This window comes from Formica exsecta, unplaced genomic scaffold (assembly GCF_003651465.1).
Source record: "Formica exsecta isolate Colony F162 unplaced genomic scaffold, ASM365146v1 scaffold784, whole genome shotgun sequence".
NCBI classification, from domain to species: domain Eukaryota; kingdom Metazoa; phylum Arthropoda; class Insecta; order Hymenoptera; family Formicidae; genus Formica; species Formica exsecta.
The window spans coordinates 8,511-29,109 of NW_021853553.1; the positions used below are offsets into that span (position 1 = coordinate 8,511).

The window sequence follows — 20,599 nt, forward strand, 5'->3', positions numbered from 1 at the left end:
ACCGTAAGACCGCACTGTATATACCGCGCATTATAATTGTAGAGCCATATTACGATTTCCGTCAGTGTCGCGCCGACTACACCTGTACACACGGCCTTCAGACTACACAAGCGTGCTAGCCCTTTTAAGTGTAGCCCGCCGAAAGTGCCGATGCCCCGTCCTTTTAAGGATAAGGTAATCAGGCCGTTGGAACTACGAACGAAGGCCACGCGATACCCGTAGCATTTAAGATCTGTTCTGTTCCGCTTAGAATAACCATGGTTGCTTGCATGCGAACCTCGCGAACGCAGAACACGTTCGCATAAGCCACGCTCGCTTCCCGAGCTCCCGCGCACCAGCCACGCGCGAAACTCTGTACGCGAATTTCTGTACGCACCACCCTTGCAGGACGCATCGTGAATAACAACCGCTCACGCGAAACTCTGTACGCACCGCTCCCGCATGTTGCATTGTACTTATAATATTGCTCAGTGTTTGATGTTGAGAATCGCTTAAATAAACATAATTGTTTAAACCGCTTACACCGAGGTAAAGTAAGTTGGAGTTTCCCCCTTCTCCCGAATCCTGGCACCGGCGAGCCTTGATCCGCGGCGTACGGGAAAGGTGAACCGTTACAAGATAATAGAGTGAATAAATACAATATACATAAGACGGGTGCCTGCTATACTTGATTATTTGTTGCTTTGTTAGTATCGATACTCCGTGTATCATAATTTTGATTTCCATTTTTTTTTCTTCTGTAAAAAACTATATAATATATATTTTATAGATTATTGTATATATATAAAATGAAAATAAACTATTTTTTCTAGTTCCGCGTTACGATAATCCGCGTTTCCGCGCTTTATGTAATGGCACCCTAAGGCAATCAAAACAGACGGAACAAAACCACAGATTAATAGACAGATAGCCAAAGGCCCGGATGAAGGCGAGACCGACATTTCCGTGCAACACACTTTGCCCCTTACCGACTCATTTTGCCCCTTATTTGAGTCTGGGCTAAACTCCGTTGACTTTACCAAAAGACTTTGCCCCTGGTTTGAGTCCAGGCTAAATTCCTTTGATTTTATCAACAGACTTTGCCCCTGGTGCGAATCCAGGCTAATTCATCATGAGACGAATGAAATGTGAGAGGCTTGCCTCTTATTGTTTCGCTCGCTCCTGAGATAATGATAAGAGTGAGCGAGACAATGACAAGAGTGAGCGAGAGGAGAATAGCAACGTGCAAAGAAGATTCGAGGATCAAGATCGAGCTTTTATGAATGCTGCTATTCCTCTTTCGCTCACTCCTGTGATTGTCTCGCTCACTCTTATTATTGTTTTACTATCAGAAGCGAGCGAGACAATTATAAGAGCAAGTAAAAAAAAGGACGGCAAAAGCTCGATCTCTGAGTCTTCTTTGGATGTTGCTATTTTCCTCTTGCTTGCTTCTGTTAATGTTTCATTCCCATATTGTCTTACTTGCATTCATATATTCGTTTTGCTAACTCCCCAGTCAGCCGTCAGCCACGTCTGTTCTAACAGATATTGCCAAGTGCTTGCTACAAATTATTGTCAGCAAAAAGGCTACAAATTTGGTACAAGAGTTGTTATTACCGATTAAGCTGGCAGATTGCCGGCAAGAACCAAGCAAAGTTTGCTAACATAACTAGACAGCAAATTGGCGGCAGAAACCGAGCAAAGCTTGCTGACATGACTGACATCAGATTGTCAGCAAAAACTGAGCAAGATCTGGAGCGTGCAATCTGATGGCAAATTTGCAGCAAAAACCGAACAGAATCTGCAGCTTATTACAAAGTATTATAAAATAGTTCAGTCGCTTATCGCTATGCGGCGCGTTATTCATTATCTATACCCGTATTCAAATTCTTGTCATGAGTGAATATAAAGCCTGCAAAACGCTAATAATATTATAATATATATATTTCTATCAGTTCAATTTTTGACACAATTCTTATACAAGAAATTCAGATATAATTACATACTTTTTCTTAAAAACAATTATTTTTTTTTACTAATTGATTTGTCTCATTATTCTATGATAATAACGATTTTCATTTATTCGGTCAATTTCTGTCCGAATAAGTGAAAATCGGACGTTTACTTGTCCGATTTTCCAAAAATTAGTTTAATATCTGAATTCCCCTGTATGGGAATCGTATCAGAAATTAAACTGATAAAAATAATTAAAATGTCATTAATCGCATTTTGCAGGCTTTCTCTGCTCTCAGACCACTCGGCATGTAATGCTGAAATATTGTAATGTTCGGAAATGGTACAGAAATATTTAATTTATGTTTCAATTGTAACTTTGCATTCGAAATATTTCAGAAATGTACCTGCATCATGTGTTTTTAAATATTGCATTTGCAATATTTTTAAAATCTTTCAGAAAGTCCTTTTGTAACTAGTCCCTAACAACATATCTTCTCCGGAGCACATCCGGAGAGTATCCAGAGGACATCCAGAGGATATTAAACATCCTCTGGATAACCTCTGGATGGTCTCTGGATGTCCTCTGGACATGTGCGCTGTTAGGGGTATTAAGGTTATAGTTTATTTGCTTACCGCTATGCGGCGCGCTATTCACTGTCTATACCCTTATTCAAATTTTTGTCATGAGCGTATATAAAGCCTGCAAAATGCATGATTCGGACAATTTCTGTTGTAATTACTACTTTGGCCACTACTACAGTATGGCGCTGAAACCAGTGAGAAATGCTGGTCTCACCTTCATCCGGGCCTTTGGCTATCTGTCTATTAATCTGTGACAAAACGCGGAAATCTAGTTACTATTCTCTTCCGCGTTTCCGCGCTTCATGTAATGGCATCCTAAAGCCGGATTCACACCTTGGCAGAAAAGCAGAAAAGCAGAGGCCAATCAGAACTCGCGCTGAAAAAGCAAAATGTACTGCTTATTTTCAGCGCGAGTTCTGATTGGCTTCTGCTTTTCTAGCACGAGTTCTGATTGGCTTCTGCTTTTTTGCTTTCTGCTTTTCTGCCAAGGTGTGAATCTGGCCTAAGACCTTAGCCATAGCCTATAAGCAAAATTTGAGGAATTGGCAGTCTAGTATTATATAGGAGTCTGTGGTATAACGTAAAGAGGAATCTTTTTAACAACAGAGACTCTCTGTTAACAATAAGAGAGAAACAATTGAAAAAGGAGAAAAAATGGATATAGAAAGAAACAATAACGATAGTATGTGATATGCTATGTCCAAAAAAAAGACATATATTCATACTGAAAAAAAACAGAGTGAGACAGACTGAGCTATTTCTCTTATAATATACTTTAATATGCTTATGTGTGATACATATTTCCCCGCGAGATCTACATACTAACATATTTATCATACGTGGAGATATCATATATATATACACACATACATATATATATATATATATATGATTAAGGAGTGATATACACGTCACACGAATGAATTGACAGTTTAATTGAGTTTAATGAATCGTGCGCCACGACATAAAGCAGTGTGTTTTGTGCAAAGGTTAGAAAAATTTATAAGAATTTTATAAAAGATTATGTCCCATGATGTATGATATAGGAAAGTAATTTCCATCTTGGTACATATCGAAATTAAAATAGATCTTATAAGGTTGAAAAGGTATATAATCTATATTTATATAAAATCTATTATTTTTTTATGTAGTTAGTGTTTGTTATATATGCCTTATGTCTCAAAGAATCAGTTACAAAAAACAGTTAAAATTTCAGAAACATAATTATACAGGGTATCCCAGACCTATTGCACCACTTGATAATAACAGATTTTTGGGATCATTTTAAGATGATTTTTCCTCAGCAAAAATGTCGAAGCATCAATAATTTCCATTTTATAAGCATTTCAAAAAGAAGGGCTTTCTGCAAACTAAACTTTATAGAGAGTTAAAACTACATTCTTTAGTTAATTTCAGATAGAGTTTATTTTAATAGAAAGAGAGAATGTTAATTTAAGGCTTAGTTACAAAGATATATGATGGAAAAAATTGGAAACTTGCAAAAAATAATGACTTGACATTTTCGTTAAGGAAAAATCATCTCTAAATAATCTCATGAATCTGCTATTAGTAGGTGATGCGATAGATCTGGGACACCCTGTATATCAATTAAATATATATATTTTTGTTTTTTTATAAAATTTTTGAGAAATCTTTTTCTATTTATCATGATCACTCATAAGAGGTTTGATTAAAACATTTGCGTGATTTTTGGTTAGTATATAAGTATGATTTTTGGTTAGTATATAAAATAGTAATAACTTGAATATGTGTAGCAGATAAATAAAAATAGATATTTTTAACAGCATGTATTTAAAAATATAAAAATATATAGACTTCTTGATGAAGAAGATAATGGGAGAAACATCTCTTTTGTTAATATATATGTATTATTATATAAAATTTTAAACATATTAATCAGCAATAATGCTATTTGTGCTATATATCTTATACAATATTTGTTTATCAAAAGAATATTAATTCATGGGACTCAGAAATTCTTTATTTTAAGAATTTAACTGCTGCAAAATTTAAAATAAAATCTTTAATTTGATTAATTTATCATATTTACAAAGGATGTGTAAGATTGAAAATTATTATTTAAATTCTAGCTTAAACATTCAGTTCTTATTTTGCATAAACATTAACAAAATTATGACACATATTTATAATTTTTATCTTACAAAGTAAGTATTAATTATAAATAAAGATTATGTAATAAGTATTTAATCAATATTACACTTTTATTTGTTATATACAATATTATTAAACCATTACATGACACAAAAGTAGGATTTATGGCAAATTTAAAAAATTTTTTTAAATTATAAAAATTTTAAAATTTGTTATATTTTTAATAAAGTTCATATTATGAGATAATTGCTTCTTTATCTTGTTCTAAACAGTAGCAATAATTGTGATATACAGCAAAGAATTGAAATTAATTAAAATTTATGAATTATACTCAAAGAGAATTAGTAGACTAAAACTTCTTCCCCTTTACAAGTAATATAATATATAATTTTTTGTATCTCTGTAATGTTGAAAATAAGATAGAATAAAGTTAAGAAATAGTATATAATCTTTAAGTAAAACAAATTTCTGTAATGTGCTTTATATAAATATCATAAATTCAACAATATTTATAAATTTTAATGAAACATGGATATACATATTGTATATTTTTGGTATTACATTTAGTTTTACATGCCAAAAAATTTATACATTTTAGGATTTAAAAAAAATATTTTAATGTATAAATATTCTTGCTATATGCTAATAACAATATATTACTTTGTTAGAAAGTAATGATACAGTTTGATATTAAAAAAAAATGATAATCATTAATTTATGTATTTATGTTGAATAGTACTATAATTTGACGTTTGACTTACAATAGAGAGCTCATCTATTGTATAACATATTTTTTAATGATATTGCCAGGTAGTTTCTCAATATGTTTTATTATGTATAATTATTCCACATTTATCACAGTGAATTCACAATAATGATGAAGATTGGTGAACTTAAGCAAGACAAAAAAATTCTGTATATACAATTATAAACATTGATATTGATACACTGATTAGAATAAATTATTGTGAAATAGTGTTTTGTATTATAATATAAAAACAACCAGTTTTGTATTATATTATTTTAATTTGGGACATGTAAATGTAAAGATGTTCCATTTAATTTTTCATAATAATACACATGTATAACAACTACAAATATTGATGGATGCACTATCTCTGGGATTACAAATACTTTAAAATGAGTGATTGACCAATCAAAACAAAGAAATCTTTTATCCTGATTAGACAATTAAATGATTCAAAATGCTTGTAAGCTTAGTGAAGCATATTCTATACATATACATATATCATTTTGAATTAAATATTTTTATCATATCATTTTGAATTAAATATTTTTTACTGTGAAAGGTTTTTATTACAAACGATGTATATTTATTCATGTTGTAAAAAAAGCTTGTTAACATATATTTTCAAAACTATTTATAAAAAAATAATAATATCACACACACACACACACATATACACATATATATAAAAGTTATTACTGAATTATATTTTAATCTTTCACATTAAATTTTATTTACAGATTAATTATTTAGAAAGCCATGTTGGTTAATTCTACTGCCATTCAACATCCAAAAGATCAAGCTCCTACTAATGGTGCTCAGAGAACTATTGGAAAAAAAAACTCCACTCCAATGGAACACAGTTTGAGCCATCCACACAATGTTTCAATCCAGAATTTGGATCCAGATCATTTAACACTTTGGCAACATCCAATTACAACATTACATTATTTCTTTAGCGAAGTGTTCATTAATATACTTAGTTTAGTGAAGAAAACGTTGCTTTACAAACGAACAGTATGTATTATAATTTCAATTATAATACTATTTCTTCTATCAGGCCGAATATCCGGTCCACAACAACAGGTATGTTGTGTCATTTATAATTGTGGACATATATTAATAGAATTATATTATTACTTCATGTACAATTCTTTGTTTAATTTCTATGGAATATAATCCAAGAACTATTAGATATTCTTTTAAACATAGATATTTTTTTAACCTATATAAACAGGAATTTTATCTTAATGCAAGCAGATATCAAGGTAGATTATCATTAATCGTATTCCTCTTTTTTCCAATCTTTAATATATATATCTTCATAACTAAGCTTTAAATTAAAATTTTATAAAATAAAGTTTAATTAAATAACATCTAATTTTTTAAGAAAAATAGACAAAATTCAGCCAGCTGTGGCATCATTAAAAATGAATAAAATTTAAATTTAAAAAAATTGGTTTTAAAGCTTAAAATCTTTTCTTTTGAAAGGTCACTATTATTTTTGATTTTTTGTAAGTCTGGGTATTTTTACATATAGAAAACTACGAGCTGGATTAAATGGGAAATTTTTTTCTCACTTTATATATATACGTTGAAAGTGGAAAACTACAATAAATGATGATTTTTCTTGACATTTTTGCTAATAATAAGCAAAAAACGACGATGCGTGCGCGCATACATATAGTATACATATTAGGTGTCTCATATAAGACATTATATAAGCTTTTTCTCCGCCAAAACTTAAAAATAATAAAATTACTTTTTTTGGCATTTTAATGTTAGCTTTTATCTTTTACATGATGGAATATCGATATTGAACTCTTAAAAGGACAGAAAAGAGGGTTTCTTTCATTTTTTAAATGAAGTATGATTTGTTTTATGTGTATATATATATATATAGAAAATCAATACCTTATATTTTTATAAGATATTTTTTACTATATTTTATTTTATAAGATATTTTAAATGCAATATGTCTTTTACATTAATCTCAATTTATCTTATCATTCTGCGAAGAAAATAAAAGGCAATCAAGAGCCAGCGCGGTAATTTGTGCGCATATGTTTTATTACAATCAAATTACATTGATATTTTGACTACGAAATAGACAAAATCACAAAAAGCGTCTGACAACATGGGTGACTCACTCTTGTTCTGCGTATTATTACTTTCACATTTTTGATATAATATATTCCATATACTTTGTAATTGCGCTGAGGATGGTCCAAAAAAAGGGATCGAAACGTACGCTTTTTGTGATTTTGTCTATCTCGTAGTCAAAATATCAATGTAATTTGATTGTAATAAAACATATGCGCACAAATTACCATGCTGGCTCTTGATTGCCTTTTATTTCCTTCGTATGATATATTCATAAGAGCCTTTATTAGTTAATTTGACCTTATCATTCTGTATATATAAAAGTATTAAGCTAATATTATGGAGAAATGAGTATATACACACTTTACGAGATATTACATATTTTATATTATAAAGCCAAATTGAATTATGAAATATTTCATAAACTGTTGATTTTGTAATCATCCTATCTTAATATTTTGGTACACAGAATGAATAAAAGAATCTACATATATATAGTATACAATATATATATTTTTTTAGTAAAATGAATATTTTTTACTTCTTTGTGAAGATACTTGTGAAGATTCTATCATAAAAGATTCTATCGTACAAGATTTTAGTCAAAACTAAAATGCCCAAAAAATTTTTTTGCTATCTTTCCAAAAAAAAAAGCTTGTAACACTTTAAGAGAAATTGTGTGTGTGTGTGTGTATATGTCTAATGTGTGTATAAGAAATTTTTATCTTGATATAAAATAATTCTTTTGCTTTTTATTTCTAGATTTTTAAGTTGTGGGAAGCTAAGATTATATGGTGGTTATATTGGATAGGGCTTGGTGTACTATCAAGTGTAGGTCTTGGAACAGGTTTGCATACCTTTGTGCTATACTTAGGACCACACATAGCAGCTGTTACTATGGCAGCATATGAATGTGGTGCTCTAAATTTTCCTGAACCACCATATCCTGACCAAATAATATGCCCAACGAAAATTGATCCAATGTGGACAGTAGGTATATTAAATATTATGAAAAAAGTACGTGTAGAAGCCATGCTATGGGGAGCTGGTACTGCACTTGGCGAGTTACCGCCATATTTTATGGCTAGAGCTGCAAGGATAAGTGGACAGAACAGTAAAAATGAAAATTTTGATCAAGATCTAAAAGAATTAGAAGCTCTAGAAGAGTTAGAAAATGAGAAAAATGTATCATTTGTAATGCGTATCAAGTTGTCTATGAAGCAATTTGTTGAGAAAGCTGGATTCTGGGGCATATTAGCTTGCGCATCAGTATGTATAGCTTTTTTTGTTTTTTTTTTTTTTAATTTTTAGCAAGAGATTCTTTATAACCAATGATATAATCTACTTTTTTGTATTGCATTTATCAAAATAAAATTTGACAGATTCCAAATCCACTGTTTGACCTGGCTGGTTTGACATGTGGGCATTATCTAATTCCATTCTGGACATTCTTCGGTGCAACGTTAATAGGAAAAGCTGTCATCAAAATGCATATACAACAATTAGCAGTAATCATAGCCTTCAATGAAGAACTTTTAGATAAATTTATTAGCTTATTAGCAATCATACCATTTGTTGGTAGAAAATTCCAAGAGCCATTAAAGAAATATTTTATTGAACAAAAACAAAAGCTACATGTTAAGTCATCTATGGTAAGTCAGTTTTACAAATTATAATAAGCAATATGTATTGAGACCCATCTCAAAATAAACATATTCTTACAGGACGGAACAACTACAATATCATGGCTGTTTGACAAATTTGTAACAATAATGGTCTGCTATTTCTTAGTGACGATTATTCATGCACTAGCGCGAAATCATCATCGTAGACGAACAAAACCGTCTATTGATTAAAACTTAAGAGACATAGGACAATTAGAAATAAAGTTTTATTGCAACATGTAGATAAATATAAATTGTTTTTATAGCAAGAAAAATAAGGTAAAAATATGGGGAATATGTTATATTTTCCATTTCTGCAATTTCAGTTTACATTAAAAGCACATATTTTACTTGATATATTAAGTAAGTCACATATAAAATATTAAAAATATCTATTCTTCTTTTTGAATGTATGTTTATTTTGTTATAATACTTTGTGATCACTACAAGATAATTTTTGTTGTGTGTACATGTTTGCATGTATATAGATATCTTTCTTTTTCCTTTATGAAAAAAATATTTTAACGATATACTGTAACATTTCTGCATAATTGGTTGATATTCAAGTTTTTACATATTATATCATTAGCACAAGAATTAAATTTGGGCAATTTTGCAAACAATGAAAATATATATGCTGTAATCAATAAAATTATCTAGCTAAATTTCTATAAATTTGGTATGCATATATTAAAACAGAAATAAGATTAAAATCTCGAATTACCAGCTCCAGTTATTCCGCATTAGCAAAAGAGATATGTAATAAACTATTGATTTACAAAAGAAACAATAGATTATTAATAAAACATTAAATATTTTAACCAATTTATTGTAATTAAAACATGTGAATGTGAGTTTATAATAAAACTTTTTTATAAGGCATATAGAAAACCTTCTATTCTGAAATCTGCAGAACCACAATTAAACCAATTACGATAGTAGCTAAAATTAATGTGAAAAATAACTAACTGATAAATAATATACACACTCTCTCTCTTTCTCTCTGTGATATACTAACTAAATATGTTCCAAAATTCACTGCCCATACTAGAAATCTATAATATACGTTACGTAAACTATGGATTTTCAGTACTGGCAGTGAATTTTGGAACACAATCCACATAATTTTAGCTATGCTATACATATATCAGCAATATAATTTATATAATATGTAACTTTAAGAATTTTTCACAAAATTTTTATAAAATCAAATTCTTTAAATACATTTATTATTTTATTATCTTTAGTACAAATTATTTTTATTATTTATTATTTTATTATTTTCATTATTTATTAATTTATTTAAATACTCATTATTATTTGTTTCTTTTTTGATTGAATATCTCCAAATGATGAACATGTGAACACAACTTCAACAATTTTTATTACAGAACTTACTGTTACTGTTAGTTGTTTAATTACTTTTGAAGATTACTTATACCTTTTATCTTTTTATTTATATTTTTTTATTTTATTTATGTACTTTGTACATATTTATTATTATATTAATAAAATAAATTCTTATAATTTGTAACGATGCAACAAGCATCGCCACTACGGATTCACCCCTCCGACCTCTGCATCATAATCTTGTATCACATATCATATAATACATTCCAGTTCTCGCTATCTCTGACTCTCTTTATTTCACGCATGGCACAACGTAGGATAAAGCTATTTTTTTCACGCACGCGATTCCCTCCGTGGGCTCGGTTCCTACCGCCGGCATAGCACGGTGGGCCCCAGCCGGGTATATAAGGCCACTCGGTTGACACACCACCAGGTTCGATCCAGTCTTCCTATCCATCCGATCTGAGCCTTCGACCTTCCTATTACCTGTCCGGGCTGAGGCGTTTCTCAGCTCTGTCGGGAGTCTCCGACATTCCTGTTATCTATCCGAGTTGAGGCGTTTTTCGGCTTTGTTGGGAATCTCCGACATTCCTGTTACCTGTCCGGGCTGAGGCGTTTCTCAGCTCTGTCGGGAGTCTCCGACATTCCTGTTATCTATCCGAGTTGAGGCGTTTTTCGGCTTTGTTGGGAATCTCCGACATTCCTGTTACCTGTTCGGGCTGAGGCGTTTCTCAGCTCTGTCGAGAGTCTCCGATGTTCCTGTTACCTGTCCGGGCTAAGGCGTTTCTCGGGTTTGTCGGGAATCTCCGACATTCCTGTTACCTGTTCGGGCTGAGGCGTTTCTCAGCTCTGTCGGGAATCTTCGACATTCCTGTTACCTGTCTGGGCTGAGGCGTTTCTCGGTTCTGTCGAGAGTCTCCGATGTTCCTGTTACCTGTCCGGGCTAAAGCGTTTCTCGGGTTTGTCGGGAATCTCCGACATTCCTGTTACCTGTCCAAGTTGAGGCGTTTCTCGGCTGTCAGGAGTCTCCGACACTGTTCCACTCACGCTTGTATATACCGTGCCGTCTCCCGCTAGAATAACGCGCCATTCTGCATAACGATCGCTTACCGAAACCCATATCACAACGTTTACAAATTTGTATATATGTGTATATAAATATTGACTAAATTTTTAACAACACTTGTACAAAGCTTTTCATGTGTATGCGCTTAAAAGACAAAACTGATTATAATTGGCACTTTTACACCATACATACGTATATAAGGATGTATATATATATATATAAAATTCAGTTCATTATACTTATTGAGCAATATTGCCAATCCATATAATTTCGAAACAGTTCTTATATCTATTTTATAAGTTTATTATATAGATTTAAATATATCCAATTTTATGTTAACAAATTCAATATCAATAGTTAAAAGAAAAAAAATGGTTAACATAAATATGTTGCAAAAAAAATTCTTTAAAAATAAAAATTGTATATTTTTATAATTAAATTCAATAATATTCTATTGAAATTAATTTAACATCACTTGTAGTGTTAAATAAAAATAAGTGCAAGGAAATACGTTCTACATCAGCACAGTTGTAATAAATTAACTAAGATGCAACAGGTTAGATTAATTTTATGACTAGACCTTTGTAATTTCACAATGAAAAAATAGATGGTTTGTTGTAAAAGTCATAACTGGTTCTTCTTAGCCTCCGATATGCTGTATTTGCGATTCTTCAAATTAATCACAACGACGGTAATATTATCCGCAGATCCTCTACAAAACATAAGTGACATAAATAAAAATTACATATTACAGATTACACTCTTAACTATTTTTTAAAATCAACTTTTTACTATCAAAAATGAAAGAAAAAATCAGAATTGATAGATTATAGAGATTTAATTTGACATAATTTTATATGAACTCTCTCTATGAAATATCTCGCAAAATATTTATTTTTTAATTATCTTATCTCAATAATTTTGCACAAAATAATGAAAGAAATCAATTGGTGTAAAGGAAACACAGTTGTTTTTTTTTTAAGTATGAATTTGCAAGTGTTTTCTTTACACTAATTTTATTATCCCGTGCATAAAAATATTGAGATAAGATAATCGAAAAATAAATATTTTATAAGATATTTCATAGTTTATGTAAATAAATTATGTCAAATTAAAGTAAAATATCTCGTAAACTATTCAATTTTTGGCTATTTTATCCTTATAACTTTTTACTCCAAATATTGCAAGGAATCGATATATATAAAAAAATTAGGGTGGTTAAAAAAAACTGGTTTGATTTTCACATGACCTTGGCACCTACACCAAAAGTCAAGCTATTATCCCTATCTTTTTCCCCTTCAAATCAAACAACTTTTATATAAAACATTTTTGCTATAATGCTTTCAGAGATAACAGCTTGTAATACTTTAAATTAGAGATGCAAACGACGAATAGTATATTCGACCGAATACCGAATATTAGACAAGGTCATGTGCCGAATAACCGAATATTTGCCGAATATTTGGCGAATATTAGGCATGATTTTAGCGCCAACGGTTCAACATAGACTATTCGAAAACAATGTAGCGGGCGCGCGGCACTCCCGACCGTGCCTCCCCGCATAAATACATTATGTAACAATAAATGCGTTTTATTTAATTTTATTTTATTAGATATATAAATAAATTAGATACTCGAGCATCTTAAAACTACGCATCCGCGGCTGAGGTGGCAACAGTCTATTATTAGCTACTATTTCCTTCCAGTTTTACATTTAAAACTAATCACGCACATCTTACCTGTAAAAACTCTGCAGTGTAATACTTTTCGCACCAAAATGTGGCTCATTGATACGCTCTTTAATAAAAGCTACAGCTTCTTCGTTTGAGAATGTATCCCATAGGCCATCGGATGCCAGTACTATAAACATTGGATTATGATCATTCAAATCGAACGTTAAAATATCCGGATCAGCAATGACGAGCTTTTTGTCTTTTAAAGGATAATCTCCTAGAGCACGAGAAGTCGCTAATATGCCAGCAACTCTCCACACACCATTAAAAGTTACCAAACCACCAGCTTTATTTATTCTTTTCCTTTCTCTTTCCTAGAAACAAATAAATTTAATTCAATAATTTAAAAATATGATCATTAATACATAATATTATGTTTGCATATATATAGGATATTTTTTATATTTTTGTATTTAAATTACCACAAAAATCTATTCACAATCTTATACAATTATTTATATTTGATACAAAAAGTTCTTATATCTAATTCTTTGTTGAACTTGAAATAGATTTTCTCTTATCAAAAATAAAAAACAATATTTTAAATCATAATATTTTATAACTATATATCCATTTTTTCAACAATGATGACAATTAAATCTCTTTTTATTGTTTTTAATGGTCGGCAGAAGAGAGTGACGGGCAAATTCCGAATTGATATTGGAGACTTCGTGCGGTGATAATCTGACAATGCGAAACTCCAGTTTTAGGGTTACTAAAATATGATTATAAAAAGGGATAAATACTTGTTGTGGTTTGTGGTCGAAAGACAAAGGAATTGCATTGCCTTTTCCATCACACATCACTCCTCTAGAATCTCCAACATTTGCTATAGTTAACTTATTATCTTCCAAAAGAGCAATCAAAGCAGTTGTACCTGAAATTATCAATATAATTTACATAAAAAAGAAGGTAAACGACATCAATTAAATATATATAACAAAAACAGCTTCTTTCTTAATTTTAAAATATTTTACATTTTCAAAAGTTAATATTTTTCTATACTTTATAATATCCCAGACAGCACAAAACGTCCTCAGGATTATCCTGAATATGTCCAGGATGGTTCAGGATGTTTGTAGGATGTTTTAAGATATTATTATAACATATATGTATGTACATATATGAATACAGATTAAGAGGACTAGGCAATCGTATTTGTCGAAAATGAAATCTTTTTTGGGAATTTATTACAAAAAGATGAATTAAAATCAAGAATTGTCTTTTAACAAAATATTTATTAGGCTCATAAACTATAAAAAAATTTTTTTTTTTGTTAAGAATATGTATTAAAAATGGCGCTGCAGATGGCTGATCAAAAAGGATTTTTAAATAGGTTTTGCAGTCATAATTCAAATACAGAAGCTCAAATCGACTTAAAAAAAATTGAGCATGTTCACAATATGTATAATTTCGGACTGAACATCTAAAAAGTCTACGCAAACTTTAGTTTTTGAGAAAAAAAATCAAACAGGCAATTAAAATGGCGATGTTTTAAATAAAAAGTTCGTTTTTCGTCGAAAAACAGATGTTTGATTTCTTTTTCCCAAAAACTAAAGTTTGCACAGACTTCTAAGAGGTTCAGTTCGAAATTATACATATTGTGAACGTGCTAAATTTTTTTCAAGTCGGTTTGAGCTTCTGTATTTGAGTTATTACTGCAAAACTTATTTAAAAATCTTTTTCGATCAGCCATCTACAGCGCCATTTTTAATGCAAATTCTCAATCAAAAAAAAATTTTTTTTATAATTTATAATCCTAATAAACATTTTATTAAAGGACAATTATCGATTTTAATTCATTTTTTTATAATAAATTCCCAAAAAAAGACTTCATTTTCGACAAATAAGATTGCCTAGTTAATATTATTCTTCATGATAACTTGTTTAAATTGTTATTACAAGAGAATTGTCTACTTTTGTATTTATTAATGTTACAAGATATTCTGCCAATTTACCACATTTTTACTCTCAACAGAACTAATATCAATAACTTATTCAATATTTGTAGCAAGACAAAGATACTTGTTTACATTTTTAGAAAAACAAAAATAATTACCAGCAACATCCATATGTTTCTTAGCAGTTTCCACCAACAATCGATCGACTGCTAGAACTTCATCTGTTAGAAGTCTGCCGTAATTAATTTTGTTTCCTTCAAGATATTTCATCATGTCCACTTTAGGCACTAGTTCCTCATTTTGCTTACATGGTCTGACCTATAAACAAAAAAATGCAATACACAACAGAAAACAGATAAAACCCATCTTTTTTTAATTTTTCCAAATTTATCTATTTATAGATTCTTTTTACGAAACATATACGAAACTTGTTATAGTGTCGAAAATTGGAAACATTTAATTATTATTTTCATGTGCACACGCATGATGTTTTGAATTTTTTAAAATTTTCTAATGTGTAAACTATATAGCCCATACATACGCATATTAAATAAGTAATCGCTGTAGAATATATATAGATATGCTACACATACAATCTTGTAGTAAAAAATTTGTAGTATAAAGTATGAAAAGAGCATGAGATCGAGCCATTATCTCTGTACATATTGTTAAGAAGAAGAATTTGGTCTACCGCCAAATGACTAGTCATTTGCTTTAGTTTAGATGTATTTATTGGAAATGTAGAGATTATTATATACAATACTTATATCTATACAATACACATATACAAATATAGATGTTTTATATTAATATTTTGTAGCTCTCAAAGAGGCTGTTTGTTTATTTTCTCCAAAGGCGATATTCCCAGATGCCACACGGTGTGTAGCCCAGTGTCTAACCTTAGGCTGCGTCCCACAGTGCGTCAATTAGGTTGTACTTTGTATGTCCCGGATGTACTTTCAATGCAGGCAGAGTCTGCATACTCCTGTTATTATGTCTGCAACAATGGTAAAAGCAACGAAGGTATTTGCCAAACATAACTCCTGCGACCTGTGTCATCTTACTTTTATATTCTACGAGACTAGGAGCTCTTTCAGTGAATTTGTGGTCGAACGGGAGCTAGTTCAATGGGCTCTGAATTCTATAAAAGCAAAGATCAAGATATCTGCTCCAGCTATGGCTCTACTGGTTGCTGCTTCTGTTCCTCATCGTGGAGATCTTGGCGATTTCGGTGATAGTAACGACGAACAACTAGAGTTTGTCATGTCTGGGCTATTGAATCTACTAATTGCACTATGTATATCTCGTTTATCAAGTCCTTAAATTATTGTGGATACGCATCGATTGTACGTACTGGCTGCTCGCTGGCCGAGAATAATAATTAAGTACATTGCGAAAAAGGTGCAAAAATTTCAAATGTATCTTTCTGCCCACATTTTTGCTCTTCTTTCATAGCCATGTTTTTTAGGAAATCTGAAAAAATACGATATTTTTCTTTCACGGAATTATTATTCCATACGCAACATACTTGAACTATATTTCACATTATTTAACTTACTTATTCATATTTATTTATAACAGCGCTAATTAGAAGAGAAATGAAATTTCTCATCCAACACACTTCAGTTCTTCAGTTGTGCGATTGCGCAAAAGAATTAATGCATAACACTATAGTGTTATATTAATTTTTTTATATATAACTTTTTATGTTGACTGCGCAAAAGAATAGCACATTTTATATCGCAAGTGCGCAACGCGGTCCGCGTGTGCTGGCTTCGTGGTGGCCAATCGATTATTCAGCAGGCGCCGGGTGTTATCGGCTGCCGTGCTTTTAGGCGCTCTGAGAGACTGCCACAAGGAGTACGAAATATATAAGTAAATGAAGTATAACTATAAAAGCCACATATTAATCATTTCATTTAAGTTAAAAATCTTCTTTCTAACCACCTTCACAATAGTGAAAATCTATTTCATAATATTTTTTCATGTAAATATAACGACAATAAAAAACATATTCTATACTCCGTCCAGCGAGAGAACTACCACGGTCTGCGCATAGGCGAATAAAATGGGAAGAGCCAATGTGATATAAAAAATCGAAATCGTTGTAATATATTTAGATTATACAGCTGAATGTTTATGATTTACGAGATAATTAATAACAACATATTTTTATTAGAGATCGTTCATATTGTGGGGAATGTTTTAGATTTAGGGGGACTTCGTAAACACTTTACTAGCAGCAAAAAAAAAGCAATACAGCGGTGTGAAGAGGAGCTTTCTAGGCGTTCCGTGGGCGGAGACCTGCCCGAAACAGACAAATTTTCGTCCGATCCATGGTAGTTCTCTCACTGGACGGAGTATATATTATGTTGTGTATACATTCTACACATATACATAATATTATATATATTCTTAAAAGATCATCGATGCTATTTGATGTATAATAATTTTATATATTTCGATTATTTGTATTACTCTACCTTTCTTGTAATCGGTGTTATGCTCTCCAATTTATCCAGCAATTCTGAGTCAGTTACTTCAATAGCTTTTTTCATGCAATCATCCGTTAAAGAAGTACTCGCAACTTTACGAAAAGATTTTCTTTTTTCCGGCAATTTCTCATCTGTTTTATTGTCTTCTTTCTTTTTTTCTGGTTCAGTTATGGTCAGCTGATTCTGAGAAATGAGTACTTTGCCAGCCAATATATCCTTCAATTCAATAACCTTTTTGTTAATATTGGAGATAAGCTTGTCACGAGCATAATTGGCTGCAAACTGAAAAATAATATAAAATTGAATTAACATTGCATGTCCTTTTAATAAAAAATTTTCTGCTAATTTGAAGATGTTTTTTCTTCAGCAAAAGCTTTTGGAAGCTTCTAATTTTTATCATCATATATCTTTGTAACTAAGCCTTAGATTAAAATTCTGGTAAAACTGCATAAAAAGTAAAACATACCTCCGATTTTATCGCCACTTATACTCTATCCAATGAGAGAATGACCTCGGGTCGGACGAAAACTCGTCTGTTTCGCGCAGGTCTCCACCCACAGAAACCGTATCTATGTATACGGTATTGAGTACCTCGCTATGTTCTCCCCACTTTGCCTGCCTATGCGCAGACCGAGATCATTCTCTCTCTGGACGGAGTATAAATATGTTGTAGGGGAGGACATACCTTCTGAGTAATTCCCCGCAAGAAATAAGTGGGGGATGGCATTGGTTTAGGAGATATAACAAATTGAAGTTTGACATTAAAGTATATGTATGCTGTATAATTTGTTACTCTTTCATTGAAAAAAAAACAACTGTTTATGGTTTATGACATTTATGGATAGGCAGGGGAGGGACTTTACTTTTCTCCCTGCACTCCATCCCGAAAAAATCCTAACCCAAACTTATTTTCAGTTTTAAAAATAAAGTTGAGTTGGGTTACATTAGATTTTTTCGGGGTGGGGGCGCAGGGAGAGGGGCGGAGCCCCTCCCCGCCCATGCATTCAATAAATAATATTTTTCAAGACGACTCACAAATTCGTGTAATTGCATGTTGAAAGCTGTTAACGAACTGCGAGAAATAGGTGAAATATATTATTGACAAAATATCCATGACCGTGTACCTATCCCGTAAATATAGACGAACACTTTTTCCACGTTTGTTTTCTACAACAAATACAACATACATAAACTTCACTTTTCCTAATATTATTTTATAATACCTGAGAAAAAGCATTAAAACTGTGAAACTTTAATTTGTTATATCTCCTAAACCAATGTCGTCCCCCACTCATTTCTTGCGGGAAATTATTCAGACACACCTCCCCTACAACATATTTAAATGGAATTGATAAAATCGGAGGTGTGTTACTTTTTATGCAGTTTTACCAAAATTCTATTAAAGTGAACTCCATCTGAAATTAATTGAAAAATATAGTTGTGTTAATTTTCTCTCTTTACAAAGTTTAATTTATGTAAAACTCTTCTTTTTGAATCGCTTATAACTCGGAAATTAGATGCCTCGACATTTTCGTTGAAGAATTCGTTTCCAAATGATCTCAAGAATCTGCTAATAGCGAGTAGTGGTCCTTATCTCATATTAATAAAAACAGCTGTATATGTATATCTTCTAAACTTGACTCAGATAGACAAGTCTGCCAAAAACAGATTTTATGAAAACTTGCTACAGATTTTGTTGACAAAACGTTATATATTAATACTGTAATTGGTCTTATTTTTACTGTTAAAAAAACATCAGAAAATGATTTTCCGTGAATGTAATATATGACGTCATTTTCGGGTCTCATGAGAGCTAACTTAGAATTTCTAATTGATCATTTCGTGACCAAAATTTATCTTCACTTTGCTATTTAGGATTGAGATTTTAAATCCATTTATAAATATATCATTTTATATAAATGGCTAAAAGCTGCAGATTTTATTCAGTTTTTGCTGCCAATCTGGCGTGAGATTCCCCTGCGCAGATCTTGCTCGATTTCTGCCGCCAATTTGACATCAAGTCATGTCAGCAAGCTTTGCTCGGTTTTTGCCATCAATTTGCTGTCAGGTTATGTTCACAGGCTTTGCTGGCAAAACATGAGCTTATTGCGGACACAGATAGCACCGGATTTGTTACCAAGTTTTGACCGAATTTGATACCAATTTGGCGACAATTTGCTATCAAATTGCTATCTGGGCGACATCGTGCAGAAAATATTTCAGACAAAATTTATAGAGGATTTTGAGAGAAAAAGAGTTGATAATCTTATATTTTAATTAATAATAAGATCATTTTTTAAGGTCATATAGATCAACTGGTTTTTTTAAATGAAGCTATACACAAATACTATATACAAATGATCAGAAATTAAATAATTTACTAGATACTTTTTATACTTCAATTTGACGTAATTTTACATAAATTATAAAATATCTCGTAAAATATTCATTTCTTTAATTATTTTACTTCAATACTTTTATACACAAAATAATGAGAGGAATTAATTGGTGTAAAAAAAATACATATAGTTGTTTGTAAAAAGAAGCATACGCAAGTTGCAGCAATTGTGCAACGTTTAAATCCATTATTTTTACAAAAATATGATGCACTTATGAAAGATATTGCAAAATTTATATCAAATATCTTGTTTCACTAAATATATGTAAATGTGTTGTGCATATTGTATTTAATATCCTATTATTAATTGATGACAATAATATTCCTAATTGTATCATTTGTGTATACTATAATATATAGTATATCATTTGCATTTACTGTTTATGATCAAGACTTTATTATGTAGTAATTGATAGAATAAAGAAAATATGCGGCTAATCGATACAGCAACTATTAAAAAAGGCAAAACTTATGAAGGGGGATGATGTTGA

The 20,599-nt window shown here is 31.0% G+C and overlaps 2 protein-coding genes across 6 annotated transcripts in view; one reads left to right on the plus strand and one right to left on the minus strand.

Moving 5' to 3' along the window:
* Positions 1 to 3,066: 3,066 nt before the first annotated feature.
* On the plus strand, positions 3,067 to 10,044 carry LOC115244004 (vacuole membrane protein 1-like). Of its 3 annotated transcripts, none has more exons than XM_029821339.1 (5): positions 3,067 to 3,623; positions 6,139 to 6,484; positions 8,264 to 8,770; positions 8,884 to 9,153; positions 9,226 to 10,044. In XM_029821339.1, exons 2-5 carry the CDS (start codon positions 6,158 to 6,160, stop codon positions 9,355 to 9,357), a joined length of 1,236 nt encoding a protein of 411 aa, XP_029677199.1. In that variant the 5' UTR covers positions 3,067 to 3,623; positions 6,139 to 6,157; the 3' UTR covers positions 9,358 to 10,044. The 3 variants fall into 3 exon arrangements, with proteins under 3 accessions (XP_029677199.1, XP_029677200.1, XP_029677201.1); XM_029821340.1 differs by having other exon boundaries at positions 3,067 to 3,506; XM_029821341.1 differs by having other exon boundaries at positions 3,067 to 3,256.
* Positions 10,045 to 10,492: 448 nt separating this feature from the next.
* Positions 10,493 to 20,599, minus strand: part of LOC115244003 (protein phosphatase 1L) — a 30,141-nt gene continuing 20,034 nt past the window's right edge. For 2 of the 3 annotated variants that reach the window (XM_029821337.1, XM_029821336.1), the window contains exons 5-9: positions 17,699 to 17,992; positions 15,374 to 15,533; positions 14,061 to 14,191; positions 13,321 to 13,628; positions 10,493 to 12,293 (exon numbers count right to left, since the gene is read on the minus strand). In XM_029821337.1, the coding sequence (XP_029677197.1) occupies positions 12,206 to 12,293; positions 13,321 to 13,628; positions 14,061 to 14,191; positions 15,374 to 15,533; positions 17,699 to 17,992 (981 nt within the window). In that variant the 3' untranslated portion in view covers positions 10,493 to 12,205. The remainder of the gene's footprint in view (positions 12,294 to 13,320; positions 13,629 to 14,060; positions 14,192 to 15,373; positions 15,534 to 17,698; positions 17,993 to 20,599) is intronic. The other variant, XR_003885292.1, reaches the window with a different exon arrangement.